This window comes from Asterias amurensis, chromosome 18, assembly GCF_032118995.1.
Source record: "Asterias amurensis chromosome 18, ASM3211899v1".
NCBI lineage: Eukaryota > Metazoa > Echinodermata > Asteroidea > Forcipulatida > Asteriidae > Asterias > Asterias amurensis.
In genome coordinates this window covers 4,299,182-4,323,727 of record NC_092665.1, presented here as the reverse complement: position 1 = coordinate 4,323,727, position 24,546 = coordinate 4,299,182, and the positions used below count along the sequence as shown (strand labels likewise).

At 40.5% G+C, this 24,546-nt stretch overlaps 2 protein-coding genes across 4 annotated transcripts in view; one reads left to right on the top strand and one right to left on the bottom strand.

Moving 5' to 3' along the window:
• Window positions 1-22,949, bottom strand: part of LOC139950730 (uncharacterized) — a 33,334-nt gene extending 10,385 nt beyond the window's left edge. The window contains exons 1-14 of one of the 3 annotated variants that reach the window (XM_071949522.1): window positions 22,532-22,949; window positions 21,509-21,583; window positions 21,276-21,304; window positions 20,921-20,974; window positions 18,425-18,575; window positions 16,322-16,404; window positions 15,158-15,241; window positions 13,753-13,815; window positions 10,963-11,238; window positions 9,558-9,875; window positions 6,271-6,414; window positions 3,358-3,591; window positions 2,140-2,261; window positions 709-905 (exon numbers count right to left, since the gene is read on the bottom strand). In XM_071949522.1, coding sequence (XP_071805623.1) covers window positions 709-905; window positions 2,140-2,261; window positions 3,358-3,591; window positions 6,271-6,414; window positions 9,558-9,875; window positions 10,963-11,238; window positions 13,753-13,815; window positions 15,158-15,241; window positions 16,322-16,404; window positions 18,425-18,575; window positions 20,921-20,974; window positions 21,276-21,304; window positions 21,509-21,583; window positions 22,532-22,703 — 2,002 coding nt within the window. In that variant the 5' untranslated portion in view covers window positions 22,704-22,949. The remainder of the gene's footprint in view (window positions 1-708; window positions 906-2,139; window positions 2,262-3,357; window positions 3,592-6,270; window positions 6,415-9,557; window positions 9,876-10,962; window positions 11,239-13,752; window positions 13,816-15,157; window positions 15,242-16,321; window positions 16,405-18,424; window positions 18,576-20,920; window positions 20,975-21,275; window positions 21,305-21,508; window positions 21,584-22,531) is intronic. The other 2 variants (XM_071949524.1, XM_071949523.1) reach the window with 2 other exon arrangements.
• Window positions 1-24,546, top strand: part of LOC139950732 (uncharacterized) — a 157,915-nt gene that overhangs the window by 54,539 nt on the left and 78,830 nt on the right. The gene's annotated exons all lie outside the window — the stretch shown is intronic.

Genomic DNA, 24,546 nt, shown 5'->3' with positions numbered 1-24,546 from the left:
TAAGGGCAGCATTTGCTTCAGACCATGTTAGCATGGCGATCAAGCCAGAGCCGGCACCTACTTCTAAGGGCAGCATTTGGTTCAGACCATGTTAGCATGGCGATCAAGCCATAGCCGGCACCTATTTCTAAGGGCAGCATTTGCTTCAGACCATGTTAGCATGGCGATCAAGCCAGAGCCGGCACCTACTTCTAAGGGCAGCATTTGGTTCAGACCATGTTAGCATGGCGATCAAGCCATAGCCGGCACCTACTTCTAAGGGCAGCATTTGGTTCAGACCATGTTAGCATGGCGATCAAGTCATAGCTGGCACCTACTTCTAAGGGCAGCATTTGGTTCAGACCATGTTAGCATGGCGATCAAGCCATAGCCGGCACCTACTTCTAAGGGCAGCATTTGCTTCAGACCATGTTAGCATGGCGATCAAGTCATAGCCGGCACCTACTTCTAAGGGCAGCATTTGGTTCTACCATGGCAATCAAGCCATAGCCGGCACCTATTTCTATGGGCAGCATTTGCTTCAGACCATGTTAGCATGGCGATCAAGCCATAGCCTGCACCTATTTCTAATGGTTGCATTTGGTTCAAAACATGTTCCCATTGCAATCAAGCCATAGCCGGCACCCATTTCTAAATGCAGCATTTGGTCGAACATGGCGATCAAGCCATAGCCGGGCGTAGCCGCAGCCGACAATTCCTCTCATTTACCTTTGTGTTCTTGTTGTATCTTGCGCAGCTCTTCTCTTCTGAGTTGGTCCTCCCTCTGTTTCTGTAGTTTCTCTGCATAGTCTTCATTACCAGTGTCGTCATCATCATTACCTTGTTGGGGTTGTAAAGCGACTTGCTGCTCGGCGTCTTTCTCCGCTTGCTGTCGCTGCTGCTCTTCCAGTTGCCTCTCTGTTTCCCTTCAAAATGAGGCAGAACACAAAGTATTTATATATTTACTATATTTCCTGGGTTAGATAAAAAGTACAACAGTAAGGGAATCAATGTGTGATGAAGAGATTATAAACTAGTGGTTTAAACCTGCCGAGGCCCGGTGGATCTCTTTGTTTAAAATACTTTGGTTGAAATACAAAGTGACAATCGAGGTTAGGACGTCAGAAATCCGAGTTGTATACTCCTTATGCTGACTCAGTGGCCATACATAGGCTAGCTGTGTTTAAACACTTCTGGCTGTGGTTATATCATCCGTTTAAACACCCCCACGTGATGTCCTCTAAAACAATCAAAATGGAGAAATTGTCCCAGGTATTCATGAATGCACGTTAATAAGGTAAAACATTTAAAAAAAATACAGCAATGAGCAATTTAAATACAGGAAAAAGGGAAGGAAAATAAACCAGCTGGAACCCAAAGGATTGCATAAAAGAAACACCGCTCCTGTCTGGAGACTCTCCTCTCCAGCTGATCTTAAAGAGAACAACAATAAATTGAAATATAAAAAGATATAAATATATAAATATTTGCCTCTGAAGAATCTCCGGTTTGGATCGAAAGCTAAGGCCATCTACCCTACTCATTAAATACATAAATATTCAAACAGCAGAAAAAAATATTACAAATACGCATACAAAAATACACATACAAGAAAGGTTTTAAAAACAAATATGGAAAATACCTTAAAGAATACACAAACCCCACAACAATTGATTATATTTAAATGCCAAAGCTTGATTAATGGGTGGTTTTGTGTAAAGATCACCAAGTATAGCATAAAGACGCCTCAATGGAGAAGTCAACTCAATTCATAAATTAAATTAATATCATATATCCCCAATGCAAATTTAACATCTCTTACAACATCTCTTACATATATCGTTGCGATACCCGCTGCCAAAACATAGGATTCGAACTGCCTCTAGCCGCCGGGCAACCTCGGTAGTCTAGTTGGTTAAGACACTGCTCTAGAATTGCAAAGGTTGTGGGTTGGAATTCCACCCAAGTAACATGCCCATGATGTTTTTTCAAAGGACTCGGGAAAGTGCTGAGTATACAGTGCTATAACACGCATCGGTGTATGGGTACAAAAAAACATTGAAACAAACATGATACTTCTAGTGATAAAAACCAAGGTACCCTCGGAAGTGACTAGCTTTGTGTTTTGCAGAGAATATGAAGACAGAAATAATGAGTTACCTCTGTGCTTTGTCTTTTCTTGCTCTCTCCCATTGTTCTTGGTAAAGCTTTGCTTGATCGGCATAATCCGGCTCCTCTTTCTTCTCAGGATCCTCTTTGTTCTCGTTGATCGCATTCTGCTCCTAAAACCAAAATAATAACAAAAACCTTCAAATCCAAAAGCATGTCTTTTTTATGCAAGTTGCCAGACACAAAAAAGGCCACTTAAAGGTGTGGGCTACAACTATTTTTTCCCAGAGGCCGTTGCCACCTACTCCTAGGGCTGAAACAGGATTACCCCTTTTACAGTCCATACGAATGTAGGCTTGGGTATCATCAGTCCGAAGCCTGGTCGGTAGAGCACAAAGCACTACCTCCCCAATATTACAATTGAAACATTGCCAGCACTAGATAAACATTGAAGGCCAAGTGTACATTATTTTGCTCCCTTTTTGTTGTGCCAAGAACTCGCTATTCTACTTTTGCAGAGAGATCATTCTCTGTATATGGCATGAAAATGTGGAATCAGCTTCCTACACAGATCAGAAATGGCAGCTCACTCACCTCATTCAAGACACTCCTTAAAGAAGCTCACCTATTCCAGCAGGCTTACTAACCATTCAACTGTGCCTCAGCACCTTAGAACAAACTCTTGATTTTGGCGCTCTACAAATGACCTTTGATTGATTGATTGATTGATTGATTGATTGATTGATTGATTGATTGATAAAAGTGTCCATGTTACAGGACTCACTGGTAGACAACACAGTCATGTTCTTAATTTAGTACTTCTTTGAGCCTCTTTGAAAATGCTCAACTTCATAAAAGATGGATGTACTAACCAATGAAATGGAAGGGTCAAGTTTTTTATATGTTTAAAAGCTACTTAAAAGTACCCTAGGTCGCTTTTTTTGCTCCTGAAGTTATCGTGGAATAAGTTCACAAACAAGCACTAACCCATTCTTCATTCTTTTCACCAATTGTTGCCTATTTTTTCAGGCCTGATTCTTCCTTGAGGCAACAAAGGCGATTGCCTTGGTGTCCTTGAAATACTCCAGTAGAAACTTGCACTTTCCTCAAAGGGTGCCCTTTATCAAGGGCCACTGGTCATTGCCTTGGTGCCCTTGAAATGCTCCAGTAGAAATTTGCAATTTCTATCATAGGGTGCCCTTCACCAAGGAGAAAATGCCTTGGTGCCCTTGCCATTTCAAAAACGAAGCATACAGGCTTGATCTTTACCTTCTGGTCCCCTTCTTGCCTCAATCTGTCCTGTTGATCTCGCTCCAATTGCTCTTGTAAAACTCTCCGCTGTTCTTCGAGTGCTTCTTTTTGTCGCTGCTCCTTCTCAAGTGCTAGACGTTCCTCTTGTTCACGGCGGAGGCGGTTCTCTTCAGCTTCTTTTATGTCGTCTTCATCGTTTGGTTGGTCTTGACCAAAGCGGTGAATCCTCTGCCCAGGTTGTACTTCCTCATCCTGGAAAATAGATTCAATTAAAGGCAGTGGAAACTATTGGTAATTACTCAAAATAATTACTACCATATAACCTTACTTGGTAACAAGTAATGGGGAGAGGTTGATAGTATGAAACATAGTCAGAAACAGCTCCCTCTGAAGTGAAGTAGTTTTCGAGAAAGAAGTTATTTTCCACGAATTTGATTTTGAGACCTTAGAACTAGATTTTGAGACCTCAGAATTAGATTTTGAGTTCTCGAAATCAAGCATCTGAAAGCACACAACTGTGTGTGACAAGGGTGTTTTATCTTCCATTATTATCTCACAACTTCGACGACCAATTGAGCTCAAATTTCACAGGTTTGTTATTTTATGCATACATGTAGAGATACACCAAGTGAGAAGACTGGTCTTTGACAATTACCAAAGGTGTCCAGTGCCTTTAAAGACGGACTCTTGGTCTTATCATGTACTCATTTTCTTATAGAGTCTTTATGAAAGTGGAAAGAAAATTACAAGTCTATAATATCTTTTTAAAAAGGAATACAATTCTGTACATCTTACAGAAGAACTTTTAGCTGACCAAAGAAGGGAGAAGAAAAAATATACAAAAAAAACTCTGACAGGGTTGCATTGATTCTAACTCAAATATACAAATACAAAAAGCTACATTATTTAATACACATACATCTCTAAACTACAAGTAAAATGGCTGTCTGATGATGCACAACTGCTACTTCTAATGCATGTGCGCTACATAAGAAGCCACAACTATTATTATTATTATTATTATTTTCATAAGCAACACTACTCAAAAGAGATTTTCACACGGTGTCACCACAAATTTTTCTCAGAGTTTCAGTGCATCATACAGAATAGACTCAAAGCTAATGGGGTTTTTTGCAAAGTTTCAAGTCCTATGAACTGAAATGGTAGTTTCGATAACGTAACACTCCTCCGCTGTCGTGAGGAGGGTTGCGTTATCGCAACTTCTGAAAGGGTTGCATTAGAAAAACTACAGCCGTGACTGAGTAGACCCTTCCCATGAAATATGTAAATTGCACATAGCGCGTGCGCACTAATGTTTTGGTTGGCAAAATGAGGGAACATCGCGCTAATTTGTACACAGCTATTGGGTGAGTGACGCAGACGCGATTGTGCACAACCCTATGGCGTTTTCCAACCAACAGGGTCTGTACGCATGCATGAATGTAAGCATATTTCATGGGAAGGGTCCATTGGTGGCTACGGCTAGCTGGATCACAATGTCATTATGTGTTGTGGTATCAGAGGTTCATAACAACATCCTTAGCAACGATCATAGCCATAGCCATACATGTAGTTGTAGCTGCTAGTTCGGATGCGACCTACATTTCTGTCTTAGGTCTTTGCATTGGTGCCTTTAGAAATTTGTCCACCCTTTCAAGAAAAAGACTTATACACCAGGGCCCAATTTCATAGAGCTGCTTAGCACAAAAATTTGCTTAGCATGAAATTTCTTCCTTGATAAAAACAGCATTAACAACCAAATTTCCATGTGTTGCATATTGCTTGTTACTGGTATTCAGCTGTGTTTTGCATATCCTGAAAATCAGGTGTAAATTTTGTTGGTAATCCTGTTTTTATCAATTTAGTTATTTATTTTTTCTGTAATTTTTCAGACATTTATCTTTGACAATAAAATCAAAAAAAGTAGCCCTGTTGGGACATAAGTTGATGACTAAACAAAAATGGATGGTCTCTGATGGGTAAACAAAAAGAGTTAAAATGCTGAAAAGAAAAGGTAAATTATGCTTTGCAATTTATGGTTTATGTATGAAATGTTATTTACGAGGTGTGCAGTATGAGCAATATGTGCAGAATAATGCATTCATAAAGTAAAGAACTGTCTCTTTCACATTTCATCATGGTAAAGACATTTTACGTATACTGCTCGATGGTTGATGCGTCTGATTGGTTAATTTGCGAAAAGCTTTTTGGTGCTGATTGGATGAGATGCATTAATGGGTTAATGTGGTAGCTGTAGTGTCACCCAACCTTGGTTCCCAACTGGGTACCTTGGTTCCCAACCGGGTTCCTTGGTTCCCAACTGGGTACCTTGGTTCCCAACTAGGTACCTTGGTTCCCAAGTGGGTAACTTGAAACCTAACTTGGTAACGTGGTTCCCGACTGGGTACCTTGGTTCCCAAGTAGGTACCTTGAAACCCAACTGGGTACCTTGGTTCCAACTGGGTACCTTGATTCCAAACTGGGGTACCTTGGTTCCCAACTGGGGTACCTTGATTCCCAACTGGGGTTCCTTGGTTCCCAACTGGGGTTCCTTGGTTCCCAACTGGGGTACCTTGGTTCCCAACTGGGGTTCCTTGGTTCCCAACTGGGGTACCTTGGTTCCCAACTGGGTACCTTGGTTCCCAACTGGGTACCTTGGTTCCCAACTGGGGTACCTTGGTTCCTAACTGGGGTACCTTGGTTCCCAACTGGGTACCTTGGTTCCCAACTGGGGTACCTTGGTTCCTAACTGGGTACCTTGTTTCGCAACAGGGTATTGTTTGATCTCATGGGCGTAGTAGGGTACCTATGATGATATACGGATACCCTTTATGGGAAAGATTGGGTGACTGGGTATGCATTAGTTTGGGCTAACATACATGCATGGAGCATTCCATCTACATCTACATGTGGCTTGATGTAATAGTCCACCTTTTGTTGTTTTGCTTGGGTTTGTTGTCGTTTAAGGCGATATTTTTTAATCAGTTCTTGTTGTTGCTGCAAATAGCGCTGTTCTCGTTCACGACGTTGGAGAGTTCGACCATTGTCTTTAGTTTCTGTCTTGGGGTCTTTAACCTTCAAAGTAAAAATTATTATTTCACCATAAGCCCTGAACATAAATAAACAATCAACAGATACAGGAGGTAACCATGGTAAAGGCCCGGTCACACAGGCCTCAATAACGAGAACGAAAACGAGAATGTCAACAATGCACGCCCTGGATTGGTTGAACGAGCGTGGGCGTATCTGCGTGGAGCAGTTCAACCAATAGAATGCGTTCTCCTTGCGTCGTGATCGTTATCGTTTTTGTATTGCTGCAGTGTTGACTTGGCCTTAACATGTGCCAATGTGAGAAGTATTAGGACGATAGTAGGCAGCAGACTTATTGTAGTTTTCCATTGATAATTTTTAAAGGCCTGAAATGAAACAGCGGTCACTGAGGCCAGTTGCCCAGCGGTGAATTTCACAAAGAGTTAAGACTAGTCTTATCTCGAGTCCTTACTTAGGACTAGCCTTACGTTTTTAATATCTCCTAGGACCAGTCCGAAGTTAGGACTATAGTCCTAACTCTTTGCGCCTTGGTGCCCCTACAAAACCTTCCGCTATTGGTAAGTGCCCTTTTCAAAATGAAAATGAAAATGGGCTTGCCCTCTCAAAGATGAAATTTCTGTTCTTAGCGTTCACATGAACTCAAACACTGATCGAAAGTATTATCTCAGTCTGCTGCCCTCTATAGTATGAAGGTGTCACATGTTCCCTTATTATATATAAAATCATTATTAACACCACAGAACTAGAACAGTGACGTTGCTTAGCTCATTCCTCGTACGTGTCTGTTATGCAAGCTTTTTTGATCAGATGTAGACATACATGTAGGCCTTCTTTTGAAACAACATCTTGGGCTTAGGCCCTGGCTTGCGATTCGTCACTTATTTTTATTGTACTGTTGGTATCAGACTTCAAATAGGCGGACTGAGCTTCAAGCTGAAGTGATGATTTCTAGGACGGCTGAAGCGTATCAACACCAAAATGGCTTATTGACATCACTCCTTGACATTTCCAATCTTTGGTGTGTGGATTTATAAATAAAGACCAATATAATCAAACGGAGTCCCACATCTGAGAGGAAATACTGCATGTTACAGCGTTGGAAGTTTCACTGGGTGACAGACATGTGCACTATGATTATTATTATAAACCAACTAAATCCCACAAGATCATCGTCAACTTTCCAAAGTGCAGTCATTGGCTCATTCCAAACCTTTGCTACGGCTACAGCTCTGGGCTCTTGTTTCATGTTGAAGCACCGGGGCCCAATTTCATGGCCCTGCTTACCGTAAGCGCAGAGTACGGAAGCAGGAAATTCTGTGCTTACGGCAAGCGTATTTCACGGGTTAGCAGCGAATTTTGGATCCTGAGTACTCCGCGTTACTAGGCATTCTACCTTTACAAGGCTAGCGTAGAAATTTGGCGCTTAAACGTAAGCGAGAATCGTGATCGTAAGCGCAGAATTCGACGGTAAGCAGAGCCATGAAACAGCACACTGATCCAAGATGGATGATGCATAGCCACAGCCGAAGCCGGAGCTGGAGCCCAAGCCACAGCCGGAGCCCAAGCCAGAGCCGGAAACCAAGCCTGGGTTTGGAAAAGGCCCTTAATTTACCAAACAACCACAAAACAATTTCTGGACCCAAAACTTAAAACAATGACGCATGATTTACAGCTTATTATAGTTACGAAGTTAGCACTGGTCACAATAAAACAAATCAAATTTATAGCTTTGCATGGTGTATTAAAATAACAGTGAAAATAAAAAATGTCTTTTTAGGTGACACACATGCAGGTAAAATCTTAGCCTGAACATCAGACGTCACACTTTGAGGCTCTAAAATAACGCCAGAGACCGGCATCAAAAACCTGCGTGTAGTTTAACCTTTGACCTCAGTCATTTCACATAGAGATACGCAGTCAAATTCTATTGCGGACTTGAGAACTGTTTGGGCATATTGGGTGCACGTTTATCCAATGTCAATGGAATCACTGGATCTGTGAAGCTGGGACCTGTATTTATCCTTGCGGATAAAGACAGGGGCCCAGTCTAGTAAAATCTCTCCTTTGGAATAGACAAACAGATCGATGGATTTTTGTTTTTTTTGGGGGGGGAGTGAGATTGCCTTACATCACATCGCCACGGACATTGACTTCAAAGGTGAGGGCTACACTTAAAGACACTGGACACTATTGGTAATTGTTAAAGACAGTCATCTCACTTGGTGCATCTCAACATACAAAATAACAAACCTGTGAAAATTTGAGCTTAGTTGGTCGTCGAAGTTGCGAGATAATAATGACCCTCGTCACATGAAGTTGTGTGCTTTCAGATGCTTGATTTTGAGACCTCAAAATCTAAATCTGAGGTCTCAAAATCAAATTCGTAGAAGATTACTTTTTTCTCGAAAACTACATCACTTTAGAGGGAGTTGTTTCTCACAATGTTTTATACCATCAACTTCTCCCCATTACTTGTTACCGAGAAGGTTTTATGCTAATAATTGTTTTGAGTAATTACCAATAGTGTCCACTGCCTTTAACTGCTTCGAGCTATCGACCCAAATCAACCATCACCAAGGACACAGTGCCACCTCCTGGGGCTGAAACAAGGTTACCCCCTTCACGGTCTGTAAGGAGGTAGGCATCCATAGTGTCATTGTCATGATAGGATATCGAACCCACACTCTGCTGCTGACAACACCAGAGTATGGGTCCTGCAAACTAGACCGCTCAGCCGCAACACGAAACATAACACAACACACTTGAACAGTAGTACTGCAAGGAAATGCTTTTTGTATGATAAAAAAATCAATTAAGAAAAGCAGTTGACAAAATACAGCAAAAGGACATAAAAGAACACATGAAATTAATAGTTCTGGGAAAACGTTCAAGTCAGAGAATAGAATCTTAAGTACAGAGCCAAATTTCATGAAAATGCATAACCACAAAATCTAGCTAAGCACAACAAAATCATGCTTATCAGAAAAAGGTCACCAGCCAAACTACAATGTCATATTCAACATTTGTGAATGGTATCCTGCTCATTTCTGCTTAATAGCAAACAAGTGTTAAGCTTAAGTAGTTCTATGAAATTGGGCCCATGTTTGTGCCTAGAATAGTACTCACTTTTGGCTCAAATATTTAGTCAACATGTTCTTGCCACTCACCTGTTTTCTACGATACAGTTGTTTCTTGCCTTGCTGTGCTGGCTGCTGTGCTTGCTGCTGTGCAGGTTGCTGCTGCAGTTGCTGCTGATTTGCATATGGTTGTTGTACAAATTCCTGCTGCTGGTATTTTTGGTTTGGAAACTGCTGCTGCTGGTTAACATACTTTTGCTGCTGCTCAGGATACTGCTGTTGTTGCTGCGGTTGATCAGGATACTGCTGCTGCTGCTGTTGCTGCTGCTGTTGCTGCGGTTGCTGTTGAGCATACTTCTGTTGTTCATACTGCTGCCGCCTAGCTGCATACTGCTGTCTCAGTAATTCCTGTTTCAACGAAATAATCACCATAATAAAAAAGGTCAATTCATGAACATCAGATTAATTTACTGCCCTTTAGAGCCAACTTCTAGGTTGGACACCTGGGCCCAATTTCATGGCTCTGCTTACCGTAAGCACAGAATCGGCGCTTACGGAGGCCGGGAATTCTGTGCTTACGGCAAGCGTACTTCGCGGGTTACAGTGAATTTTGGCTTCTGCGCGTGCGTACTCCGCGTTACTAGGCACTCTACGCTTACAAGGCTGGCGTAGAAATTCGGCACTTGTACATAAGCCTGGAATCGTGATCGTAAGCACAGAATTCGGCTGTAAGCAGAGCCATGAAATTGGGCCCTGGAGGTTTAACCAAAGGGCCCTTATAATAATAATACATTTATATGGTGCATAATGTAGGAGCTTCTATGCGCAACACAAAACATAAAACAATGAAAAAGAAAATATATATAAGACTAATAGCAATTGTTACAAACGAAAGATTCAAACAAATGAGTCTTCAAAAGTCCCTTGAAAGTCTGAAGAGAGGCAGCTTGAGAATTAGAATAGGTAAGTCGTTCCATAACAAAGGTCCAAAGAATTTGAAAGCTCTTATAAATCCTTGTTCCCTGTGGCTGGCCTACACAAGGATTTCCAGGCTGTTAAAGACATTGGACACTGTTGGTTATTGTCAAAGACAAGTCTTCTCACTTGGTGTATTTCAACATACGCATAAAATAACAAACCTGTGAAAATTTTAGCTCAATTGGTCATCGAAGTTGCGAGATAATAATGAAAGAAAAACACCCTGGTCTCACGAAGTTGTGTACTTTCAGATGCTTGATTTCGGAATCTCAAATTCTAAACTTGAGGTCTCGAAATCAAATTCGTGGAAAATTACTTCTTTCTTGAAAACTAGAGGGAGCCGTTTCTCACAATGTTTTATGTTATCAACCTCTCCCCATTACTCATTACCAAGTAAGGTTTTATGCTAATAATTATTTTGAGTTATTACCAATAGTGTCCACTGCCTTTAAAAAAACAACAAACGTAGGAGAAATTATGCCTGAAGAATTCAGAGAGAAAGATATCTGTTTCAAACCTGATGTCTCAGCTTTTCAGAAGGCGTAAGATTTGGTTGAGGTTTGATGTACGTTCTGAGGTCCCCCATTTGCTGCGGCTGTTGTTGCTGCTGCAGTTGCTGTTGTTGCTGCAGTTGCTGTTGTTGCTGCAGTTGCTGTTGTTGCTGCAGTTGCTGTTGTTGCTGCAGTTGCTGCTGTTGTTGCAGTTGCTGCTGCTGCAGTTGTTGGGGGTCGTCTACAACGACCTGATCCACGCCTTTTTGTTTGTTGATCTGGCTTAGCTGCTCTATATGTTGCTGATTAATAATAATAATAATAATAAAATGTCAGTTTCCTGACGATGACTAGAGCAAGCTAGTCGAAACATTGAGACCAAATTTAAGAACTGACTCCGCGGTAGTACAGTTAATCAAGATCCTTCAAGCTAACGTAGTAGCCGAGCCTATTTTCTATACCATCCGCCCAGGTAACAGTTAAAAAGCAGGAAAGTTCTTTTCAGAATTGAGAAGTCTTCCGAACCCCCGAATATCTACTTTGCGGTAGTAGAATAAAGCAAGACAGTTCCCTAAGAACAAACTCTACCTGGCAAGTAGATACACACATGGTGTTACCGCAAACCAAATATACAATAACATGCATAATTTATATAGCGCTTAATGCAGGGTTTCTTATCGCTGAAAGGTCTCAAATGAAGCACAAAAAAACAGATCTCAAACAACGCACAATAAGAGACTTTGGAACGCAAGGTGGCAGCAGACTTACCAAGTAAATTTCCATTGTTTATGTTGTTCTGAGCACACGCACATAACCAAGAGCAATGGGTTTACCTGGTAAGCCTGGCAAGTCTGCTGCCACCTAGTGCCCAAAACTCCCCTACTGATAAGGTCTCAAATGAGGCACAATTAACAACCAAGTCAACAAAAAAAGTCAAATGAAGTACAATTAATTGGTATTGAATGAGGCTCAACAAGTGGTTTGAAAAGTAATTCTGAAAAAGTTGATGAATGTATGAAAAAAGGGGTAAATGTTCAATACAGTCGATCTAAGATGAAATGAGATGGATTTCAAAACAAACACAAAGTAAACTGGGAATATTAGCTGCAAATGTTGTTCCTAATTAGTGAACATTTCTTAATCAACAAACCAGGAACGGTTTATGTTGACCCTTTCCACCAAAAAAATAAAAATAATGTGTAAAATAAAACTTGTGGTTAGAGTGCAGTTATACATGCTTTACTTGCAGACACACTTTTTCATGCAGTTTAAATGAACCATGTTAATTCCACACACAAACAAAGCATTTACACACCACGCTTTTACCAGCAACAGCAAAATCTTGAATATTTACTGAATTGTTTGCACTTCTGATAGCAAACTAGTAATAATTTGGGTGGCTAATCATCGTGGGGGGTGGTGGCCGAGCGGATAAGAGCACCGAATTCAAGCTCTGGTGCTTCTGTTCATCAGAGTGTGGGTTCGGATCCTGGTCGTGACACTTGTGTGTGAGCAAGACACTTAACTATAATTGCTTCTCTCTACCCAGGGGTAAATGGGTACCTGTGAGGGCAGAGGTGGTTCTTGTGATTGATTTAGCCGAGTAGCGCATACTAATGTTGCACAGGCTGCATACTCCCCACCAGGGAGTTGAGATGGTTTAAGGAGTGAATTAAGGCCCAGTGACCAGGGGTAAAAATGTGAAGCGCTTTGGGACACCCTCCGGGTGTGAAAAGCGCTATATAAAAACGGGTTATTCTTATTATTAATATTATCCTTTACTCACTGAGTGGAAGCTGAATTGTGACGGAAGCTGCTACAGCGTGGTCGAGCTACAGGCATGAAGCAGGCCTTTGGAAGCCAACCACACTGATCCAGGCCTGTTTGCTTTGTTTTTGAAAGGGCAAGGGCACCAAGGCATTTTCTCCTTGGTAAAGAGCACCCTATGAGGAACCCGTAAATTTCTACTGCAGAGCATTTCACCAGCACCAAGGCAATGACCAGGGAGCCGACGACAATTGCCCTCGTTGCCTCCGTGAAGTATCAGGTCTGCTGATCATTATGACCGAAAAGAGCACAGCCAGAGATTGAAACTTGAAGTGAGTGAGTTTCTCTAGGGGGGAGGAAAACTAAAGGGCTCAAAGAACAACCTTCATGCACAAGAAAGAACCAGCACATAATGGTACTCGTATTGCCCTGGCCTGGAATCGAACCCAAGCCACAGTGGTGATAGGTGAGTGCTTTACACACTAGCCAACCAGAGATAACCAACGCACAACTCTACTCACATGGCCCTAGCCTGGAATCGAACCCGGGCCACAGTGGTGATAGGTGAGTGCTTTACACACTAGCCAACCAGAGATAACCAACGCACAACTCTACTCACATGGCCCTAGCCTGGAATCGAACCCGGGCCATAGTGGTGGGAAGCAAGCGCTTTACACACTAGCCAACCAGAGAGAACCAACACACAACTCTATACATGTACATATGCATTGCCCTAGCCTGGAATCAAACCAGGGCCACAGTGGTGATAGGTGAGTGCTTTACACACTAGCCAACGAGAAAAAACCAGCGCACAACTCTACTCAAATGGGCCTAGCCTGGAATCGAACCAGGGCCACAGTGATGATAGGCGAGCCCTTTACACACTAGCCAAATATGCCACCCAAATTGTTCCTGAAGAAGTAATTCCCCTTTAAAATAACAAATTGAAAATTTGCTTCATTTTCTTTCATCCGTTCACTCAAAACAAGGACTAAATTTCAAGCCAAAGTTAGGTAACTTTTACTCATGTTCAGTTTATTTTTACTTACTCTGTATTCTTTAGATTTTTGCTGCAGATTTTTATAATCATTGATAACTCGTGCATTATCATTCTGCCGATAAGAAACACAAAACTTGTTTAAAATCCGTGAGCAAAGGTTTCAAGCATTAGTAAGTTTTGAAAGCATTAGCTCTAACAATATAGTCTTTCCCACTTGGCGGCTTGGTGAGGAAAGTCTACTGACTAGCAAAAATGAGCCAAAACAATAAACAAATTCAACAGCAACTTAAAAAGCTTCAGGAAACCACGAGGGTTCACCGATTCATGGGGTGCGTTTCCGCAGCTGTAACCAATCACTGTTTTGGTTCCTGCCTAGTGATGACCAATTCAACCCAAACCGTTATTGGTTACAACTGTGAATACACATCCCAGTATCAGCCACAAACTAAAGGCAGTCACCCATGTGTGCATTGTGTGTACGGTGCATTGTGTGCAAACGAGTTAGCTCTCAATAAAGACATTTTCAAATTAGATTTAATGATGTCTGGGGCATTTTCCAAACCTTGGCTTGGGCTCCGGCTGCTGCTTGGGGTCCGGCTTCACTCCGGCTGCGGCTTGCGCACCTTCCTCAATTTTAGAGCAGTGTGCATTTTGTATGGTGTCTCCAACATCAAACGAAGCCTGAGCCGATTCCTAAGCCGAGGTTTGCAACAAACCCTGGCGTCTACAGTTGGGCGATTAGGTTAGGTCAGTTTGGTGATGAGGGCAGGTCAATTTGGTGATGAGGGCAGGTCAATTTGGTGATGAGGTCAGCAGGTAAACTTGGTGATGAGGTCAGGTAAATTTGGTGATGAGGTCAGGTCAATTGAGTGATGAGGTCAGGTCAGTTGAGCAATGAGGTCAGGTCAATTGGGTGATGAGGTCAGGTGAATCAGGGTCCATACACGATAAATCCTGCAGTTTTAAAGGAACACTTTGCCTTGAATCGAGTTGGTCTATAAAAAGCATTTGAAACCGTTTGTTATGGAATGCATATGGTTAGAAAGATGTTTCAAAAGTAGAATATAATGATCCACACAAGTATCGCTCAAAGTTGCACGGTTTTCCTTTTACGTCGCGAAGTAACACGGTCGGCCATTTATGGGAGTCAAACTTTTGACCCCCATAAATGCCCGACTGTGTTAGTCGACGAGGTGACATGAAAACCACGCAATTTTGAGGCATATTTTGTGTGGATCATTGTATTCTACTTTTACAACATCTTTCTACCCATATGCATTTAACAAACGGTTACAGAACGCTTTCCAAAGACCAACTCGACCGATCCAAGGCAACGTGTTCCTTTAAAGCAAACAATTTCAAATATCTTGTCTAGCTATGCAACCACCTACATTACAGCAAACACAAGTGGAGATTTTATTGGATGAGTTGAATACGAATCAATGGTACCATACCTTATACTGTTGGATCTGGTCATTTAATTCTAGAATTTGCTGATTTAGTTGACTCTTCTCTACGTTTCCAATCTGAATATCTTGCTGCAGAATCAAAGAAATCATTGAAAGATGTTACTCAGAAGTAGAACATGTTTAAATGCCACAAACACACTAGTCTGAACAATGTACAAGATGATAGGAAGTATAGGCATTACATGGTGAGGTATCAATATATATTAGGTTTGCGGTAACACCATGTCTGTGTCTACTTGCCAGGTAGAGTTTGTTCTTATTGAGAACTGTCTTTCTTATTCTACTACCGCGGGGTACATTTATCAGATGTTCGGGAAACTTCTCAGTTCTGAAAAGAACTGTCCTGCTTTTTAACTACTACCCTGGCGGAAGGTATAGAAAATTGGCTGGGACTACTACATGTACTTTAGCTTATAAGATCGTAATTAACTGCACTACCGCAGAGTCAGTTCTTGAATTTAGACCCGAGAAGCCTCCCGAACATCCGATAAATGTACTCTGCGGTAGTAGAATAAGAAAGACAGTCCTCTACGAACAAACTCTACCTGGCAAGTAGATACACACATGGTGTTACTGCAAACCAAATATATATGATAGGAAGTAGATACACACATGGTGTTACTGCAAACCAAATATATATGATAGGAAGTAGATACACACATGGTGTTACTGCAAACCAAATATATATGATAGGAAGTAGATACACACATGGTGTTACCGCAAACCAAATAAATATGATAGGAAGTAGATACACACATGGTGTTACTGCAAACCAAATATATATGATAGGAAGTAGATACACACATGGTGTTACTGCAAACCAAATAAATATGATAGGAAGTAGATACACACATGGTGTTACTGCAAACCAAATATATATGATAGGAAGTAGATACACACATGGTGTTACTGCAAACCAAATATATATGATAGGAAGTAGATACACACATGGTGTTACTGCAAACCAAATATATATGATAGGAAGTAGATACACACATGGTGTTACTGCAAACCAAATATATATGATAGGAAGTAGATACACACATGGTGTTACTGCAAACCAAATATATATGATAGGAAGTAGATACACACATGGTGTTACTGCAAACCAAATAAATATGATAGGAACAAACTACACCAAATACTCACATCCCTCTGTTGTAGTGCTTCCGCTGCCTGCTCATGAAGATCTCGGACATTCGTTAGATCATCTTTAGAACCTTGAAGTTGAACTGTGTTAAGAATAAAACAATGTACTCCAACATGTCAATAAATATTAGGCCTGGGCGAATTATTCGAATATCCGGTTAATGGCGAATAGGTTTTCCTATCCGTAACCGCGAATGCCTTTTTTTTCTTAACCGGGTATCCGCATAGGGCGCGAATACCTATTTACAAACCGGTTAATTCTGTAATTACAACCGAGTAACCGGATATTCTTTAATATCCGAATATCCGTGGACGTCGGGCGACAACTGATATGAATGTTTTGTCTGAATCCTTATGAAACTTCTATTAAGACAGCATAAAACAGCATAAATTAAGTATTTAACTATGCTCACCTCCGTGAAGAGTTAAAACAATGACATTTCTGACGTAATTTGTTCAAAGATAACAAAAGTTTTCCTTCACGTAGTCAATCACGATCAAAAGAAAAAGCAAATCGCCATCTTTAAAATAGATCCGGTCATTTTTATGAATGAACCGAGTGACACTGTCTAAAACTAATATCAATCCGCCCATAAGATCTCATTCACAAACGAACAGCGCCCTCTAGCGGCAAAAAAAAATAAAATTTATATATTTAAAAAAAAATTTTTTTTAAATAGCGCCCTCTAGCGGCGAAAAAACTATTCGAATATCCGGTTAATTTCGGATAGTTGGCCAGCGGTATCCGAATAACAAAATTTCACTATTCGCCCAGCACTAACAAATATCAAACTTACTGCTTGAACTGTTAGCAAGTGAAATGTTTTACATGGTTAATGAACTGAACGAGGTGGCTAACTCCAAATTGAACACTGATGCAAAATGTAGTGTATGAAGTCTGTGAACTGACAAGAGTGCAGGGTTCTGCCCACAGTGGTTGGTGCCGGAAAACCTGCCCGGCACTCGGGAATCCCCAACAACTACTGGAAGAGTTTCCTATTTTCCTAATTTCCGACCACCACACATTTTTTTTTTTATTTTTTTTAAGATTACACTTGCACTTTCCTTTCCAAGGTTTTCAGCGAAATGTAAAATTTGATATTTACCAGTAAAAAATGGTATCCAAAACCTTTAAAGGAACACGTTGCCTTGGATCGGACGAGTTGGTCAAAACAAAAGCATTTGTAACCGTTTTTTATAAAATGCACATGGTTGGAAAGATGTTTTAAAAGTAGAATACAATGATCCACACAAGTTTGCCTCGAAATTGCGTGGTTTTCCTTCTACTGTGCGAACTAACATGGTCGGCCATTTATGGCAGTCAAAATTTTGACCCCCATAAATGGCCGACGTGTTAGTCGACGAGGTAAAAGGAAAACCACGCAATTTCGAGGCATGTTTGTGTGGATCATTGTATTCTACTTTCACGACATCTTTCTACCCATATGCATTTTATAAAAAACGGTTACATACGCTTTTCAAAGACCAACTCGACCGATCCAAGGCAACGTGTTCCTTTAATGTTTAGCACTTCTTTGATTTAAGTCTATTTATATGATCTACCATGTAACTGATCCGCAACAGAAACATTTTCCCACCACTACGGAATCTTGGGCAGAACCCCGAGAGTGTACCATCTATATATTCAGATTGTGAGTTCTTAATACATAAGAGTCCAGGAAAAAGCTCATAAAGCTGATAAAGTATTTAAATTACAGCAATCGCAAAACATCGGTACATAGTATTGTCCAAAGGCCCACACTTCGTGTATCACAACTTATATATAAAATAACAAACCTGTGAAAATTTAGGCTCAATCGGTCATCGGAGTCTGGAGAAAATAACGGGAAAACCCACCCTTGTTTCCGCACGTTTCGCTGTGTCACGACATGTTTTTAAAATAAATCAGTTATTCTCGATATCGAGGATTGATAACTGTTTTAATGTTTTCTCAAAAAGTAAAGCATTTCATGGAATAATATTTCAAGGGCAGTCTTTCACCATTACCTTCTGTAAACCCTGTAAGTTATTTGTAAATCTGTGAACTTTTAATTTTCGTTCTGTTCAGAAAGTGTCCAATGGCTTTAAACAAGTAATTTTTACCTCTAAGGTTGCGGACTTCTTCTTCCATTTCTCGTTGTAATCTCGTTAGATTCTCCTCATGTTCAAACTTCATTCTCTCGTGTTGTACAACGACATCGCTGTGTTTCTGTTTGACGTCTTCAAATTCTTCTTTCATGTCTTCATGTTGTGTCTGATTCATTCAAAATCACACAAAAAAGTTCTAAGGCACAGAATCAAATAACTTTATACTGCAGACCTCAAAGGCAAGTTAGTCACAAAAGCATGGAGGCATGATCATCAAATGTAGAGACAAGAGAAACATCAACTGTAATCATTCCAAACCCTTCAAAATCCAACTGCATGTTTTGTTTGAGTCTGTTGGACTGCGCACTACCTATTAATTGATTATGCTTATTATGTAATTTTAGTAAGGTTATTAATAAATTTATTAAGCTTGGGGTCAGAACTTCCTTAATTCCTTGGCTATGTGGATTTTTATCAGATCGTCTTCAGGCTGTGTGATATTTCTGATTGGGAGAGATTGCATGCTGGAGTTCCCCAAGGAACAAAAATTGGGCCCATTGCCTTTTTAGTCATGATCAATGATTTTGTTCCTGATCTTCCAGCGGTCAAACATTACAAATATGTCGATGACCTGACTTTAAGTCAGACCCTCTCTAATCCTAATGAGAGCTCCAGCATGCAAAATGTGCTTAATGACCTAAATCAATGGACCGATCTGAATAAAATGAAACTTAATCCCGCCAAATGCCAGTACATGAATATCAGTTTTCAACGTAACCAACCTGATCCACCCACCTTTGACATTTTAGATTCTCAAATTAGTCGAACTGATTGTTTGAAATTGTTGGGTATTTATATACAGAGTAATTTGAAGTGGGATTCCCAAGTGAACAACTTGTGTGGTAATTTTAACCGTAGACTGTTCTTTTTACGCCAGCTTAAACGGTGTTTAATTTCTGTCAAGGATCTGTTAACTGTATATGTTATGTATGTCCGACCCACTATCGAATACGTCTGTCCTGTCTGGTACTCTGGACTTACTAAAACACAACTCATAACCCTTGAAAGGTTACAAAAAAGGGCTTTTCGTATCATTCTGGCTGGTCAGCCAAATACACCAACATCATATGTGGAAGTATGCCCATTGTTCAGTTTACCTACAATCACTGATAGACTGAGACATTAATTTATTTGTCAATTTTGGTAAGACCTTGTTTGAATCTTAAAATTACAGGCACTGGCTCCCACCAAACAAAAACAACAACTTGCGGAATGCCAACAAAATGTGCCCCCCAAAATGTAGAACTGGTCGTTACAAAAATAGTTGCATTCCATCCCTTGTCCAAGCACTCAACAGTAGCTCTTGATTTTTGTTCACTCAGCTGGCTTGCCTTTTGTCCTCAACCCTTCGCCTTGTTCCTTTAAGGTGACTTGCTGTGCAATTTTTTGTTTTATCTAATTTGTTACTGGCACTAGCCAGTTTGCCCTTTTAATATATAAAAACAGATTGTAATTCTTAATGGTTTTTTTTGAAATTTTTAAACATTTCGATTTTTTATGAATCTCTGTATTTTAAACTCAATTCAGCTTGTAGCTGCAATGTTTGAATGTGTTTTAATAAACCAATAATAAATATAATGTACATGGAATCAGGCATGCCACCTTAACCAGAGTTAACTGACCGCCAAGTTTATGACTAATATTACATACACTGTATGTATTCTACAACTTTCCACACAGCGCATCCAGCCTGTGCGCGACTTACGCCCACAGAACATATCAACCACAGGATATTTTAAAGTCACACTTCCAGGGGTTATGATCAGCAAGGCATGCTGGGAAAAATAGCGCAGCGAGATCGATCACCCCTGGGAACGAGGTTGCAATAATACAGATTTGGAGGCAAGACTAGCAAGTAGCATGGTGCCCATTGGTCTGCACCATTTAATGTTTTTTCTTTCTGCCGTGGTAGTCTGGGTGCCAGTGCTACACATGCAGGGTGAGTGCAGGGAAATCTGTCCGCCAGAGATTCTTTCCCCCATATGGGAAATTAACACGGGCTGGAAGAGGATGATTCAAAAGAGGGCGCTATCAGAAGAAGTTTGTACACAGTTCGCCATAAGAGGGGACAGAAGAACCTCCAGCCACACAGGCAATTTGTATTGTATTGACTGATTACAGAGGGCAAAAGAAACCCCTACTGACCTCTGTTCCAAGAAAATGAATGATGCTAAACAAACGGCCTTACTAAGCTCTGGGCCCAATTTCATAGAGCTGCTAAGCACAAAAATTGGCTGAGCATTAAATTTCTTCCTTGATAAAAACAGGATTACCAACCAAATTTCCATTTGTTGCATATTGCCTGTTGCTAGTATTCAGGTGTTGTTTACTTATCCTGAAAATCACATGGAAATTAATTTGTTTGGTAACCCTGTTTTTATCAATGGAGAAATTTCACGCTAAGCAAATTTGTGTGCTTAGCAGCTCGATGAAATTGGCAGGTGTACTTACTTGTAACATCTTATGCTGAATGTTTATTGAATTGTATCTGTTAAGTGCCTCTTTCTGAATGGACAGAAAAAACATAAAAAACAATCAAATTGAAAATTGTGCAAAATTATATAGTGAAAAAAAAACACAACGTAACTTGGTGCAGAATACATTCATTTAAATTGTTAAGTTGCGATTGAAGTTGATTAGAAAGTACATAAATTTTGTTTTATTTTTTCATTTATTTCAGTCTTATTCCCCAACAATTCATATGAAACTGCACCAGTTCACTGCTAAGAGGTGCTTGATCAGAGAGAAGTAAATATCATGCTTGAAAAATGCATCAACACAGAGGAACTGTCTCATTTGGACCCACCTTTATTTTTTCAAGTTTGTCTTCATAATCTGCAAGAAAGAAAACAAAAGAGTGCAATCAAGAACAATCATTTATTAAAGTTTTCATTAATTGCAAGAGGGCGGTACCATCTGAATTATAGGAAACTTGTGCAGGGGTACCAAGGCAGCCAATATCAGGGCAACGGACACCATGCCCTCTGTGTAATTTCAGACCTACATGTATGTGTAACGTAGCCACTAAATCAAAATTACCTTCTCTCGTAATTTTGTGCTCGCTCTTTTCTTTTTGTAAAATCTTTTCCAATCTGGAACGATGTTCATAAACAACTGCAATAAAAAGAGACAATACAAGTCATTAAGTTTAATTAAAAGGTGATGAGTGCAACAATTCCATCGAGATTCATGGCCAATTGTTCAGCCCCATACAAACAAGGACTGCTACAGATAATCTCTCTACCCACGCACTATCCCCCAATGGAACAAATTACCACCAGAGGCAAAAATGGCCCCAGATGTCCCAGCGTTTGAGATCATGCAAGAAAAGTGCAAAATTTGGCGATGCATGTGGGACTGCACGCCAACAGCCACATCTGAGGCGATTAGTGCAGTAAAAATATCAAGATCAAGACCAAGCAAGAGCAAGATCATTCAAAATTTACCTCCACAGTATGTGCCATCTTGTTTAAGGGACAGATTTGTTTACTTAAGAAATGCGATGCCGTCTACGATCGGTGCCCAAACTTCCACACATCTTCCTATATTCTCAAGGATAGTGTGATAACCGAGTGGCGTGTTGGAGACAACAGCAAAAGTTTTAACTTGTTTGCAACAAATTTCCCCCGAACAAGATGGCACATAATATAACTATTACTTTACATTTTAGCCGTGAAGGTGCTTCAAGCAAGACAATCTACCAAGACCATGACAAGCTGAAAACTATAGTATTACAAAACCATTTACAAACAAAACACATTGTTGATGTAGTGTATCAATACCATGTATGTGCAAGTTGTGTACACATATTTCGGCCATCATGTTGGTGCACAATTTTAAAGTGAGTTGTTTCTTTACGCAAACTGAAAATTATACTAACAAATAAACTTGAGACAGTCTCTTAGAGTCCACCCCCCCTCCCCAACAAAAAGGTGCGTTGCACAGTTCCCTTTAATCATTCGGACCCCAATCATTGCTCTTTCATGCGACCACCATAAAAAGTGCAGTATTTTTTTAATTGAATTGAACTTTGATTTTGAAGGGGAAAATAACATGACAAACCTTGTAGTTGAGCCGTCAGCGACTCCTGTTGCTGCTGGAATTGTTTAGCTTTGATTTTGGTGTCTTCTAAGGCCTTCCTAACCTGCCAATAAGACATGCCAACATAACCAAGAAAGAGTAAACACAAAACGATGAAGAAAGTTGGCACCATTCCTCCACGACGGGCCATCATGGTGGTTCGACCGCCCAGCACTACCCGTGGACTCGCTAAAGTTATCCGCGGAACCTCCACAATTTTGCAAGGTGTTTACTACAAGTCAGGTAGTTGATGTCATCAAACAGGTCCACAGAACGATGCTTTACCTCAAAATGGTAGTTGTAACATTATTAATGTTGCATTATTTGCGATATTCTAGAGGCCGTGTAGAGTGTTTTTATTGTAAGTTTCCGGACATGACACAAAACAAGTGTATGGAAAAATGCGTTCCAGTATGTACACGTATATCATGTCTGATTCCCTGCCTATTTGGTATCAAAACATTTCAAGGACAAAATAGGGCCTGACTATTTTGATGGTGCAAGTTGAACTTTTACCAGTCCCTCGACCAGAATGATTTGCATTGATCCTTAGGGGCGGGGGGGGGGGGGGGGGTGCGATGGAAACTAACTATTAAATGTTATAATAAAACAATAATAAAGCAGACACAGAGCCAAGGTCTTATGATTAGATTTACGTTATCCGCAGGAGTGATGGTATCACACTGATACTGCAGCGTGGTGGATTATAAAGGGGCGTGGTTAAATAAGCGCGGCGGGGGGGGGGGGGGGGTCGGCATGTCGCCCCTCCCACCAACTCCTTAATGAATCGACCCTGTTTGTTTACCTTTTAAGGACTTTTATGTACCTCCCTAAAAACTTAATTTGTATGATTATCGTGTAAAGAACTTTACATTTTTAACCAATATGTTGGCAAAAACTTGACCTAGGTCAATACACCAAACCTGTGACGTCACATGTTTACAAAGAGCCACATGCCCGGATATCCTACAGACAAGATGTGTAATTAAAGAAAACAGTGTGGAGATTGCATTGTCTGATTTTTGTTTTGCAACTTTTTATGTTCACATAGTGAAGTATCAAAGTATTCCTCAATGTCATGCTATAACTCTTGAATAATGTTTAATTGAGACACATCATTCAGTGTTCCCCGTTATGAGTACAGCAAATTTGTTTTGGCTGTCAAATCATGGTCAAATACACCCTAAAGAATGTACGTCGTACGGTCTTTCTTCCTTTCTTAATGGTGGGGGGGGGGGGGGTGGGGCACAAATACATGCCTTCTCTAGTACGCTGTCTCATGAGGGCTGTGATAAGTTTTATTCAAATAATACTCCTTTTTGGATCACGATTATCACCGAGTGGAGTCACACGAGGCTAATTCCATTATAATTGCATTTTAGTGGCTTCCAAAATAACTTCTTCTTCCAAGTAACCCGACAGCAGCGCCCTCACCGACAGCTTTCAGCTGTCCCAGCGACCGTCCTAGTGGAATGGGTGTGTCCCTTTGTGGGTGGTATGGTGTGAGTCGCATTTTTACCGTCTTCTATCCGCATGATAAAGACGACGGGTACACACACAACATGAATGGTAACAAAAAAATGGGTGGAAAAAGTTTGTGTAAAATATTACGATTTATGTAAAAAGCAGCCAAGCTGTATTAAATAATAGGCTCTAATCTCAAGTTGTTTCAGTTGTTGATAGTATACAACCTTTTTAGAACGGCTCTCTCTGAAAAAAATGCAGTTTTTTAGAAAGAGGTAATTTCTCACTCAAATATTTCAATACTTCAGACCTGAAGCATTTTATTATGCATCTAGAAGATTCCTTTGCAACTTCGATGACCAATTGAATCGACATTTGCACATATTTGTTATTTCATGCATTATGTATGTCGGGATACACCAAGTGAAAGATAGTGATATTTGACAATTACCAAACGTTAGTATGGAAAGGTTTGCGGTAACACCATGTAATGACTATCACCAATGAGTTTGGGGTGGTTCTGAAAAGAACCG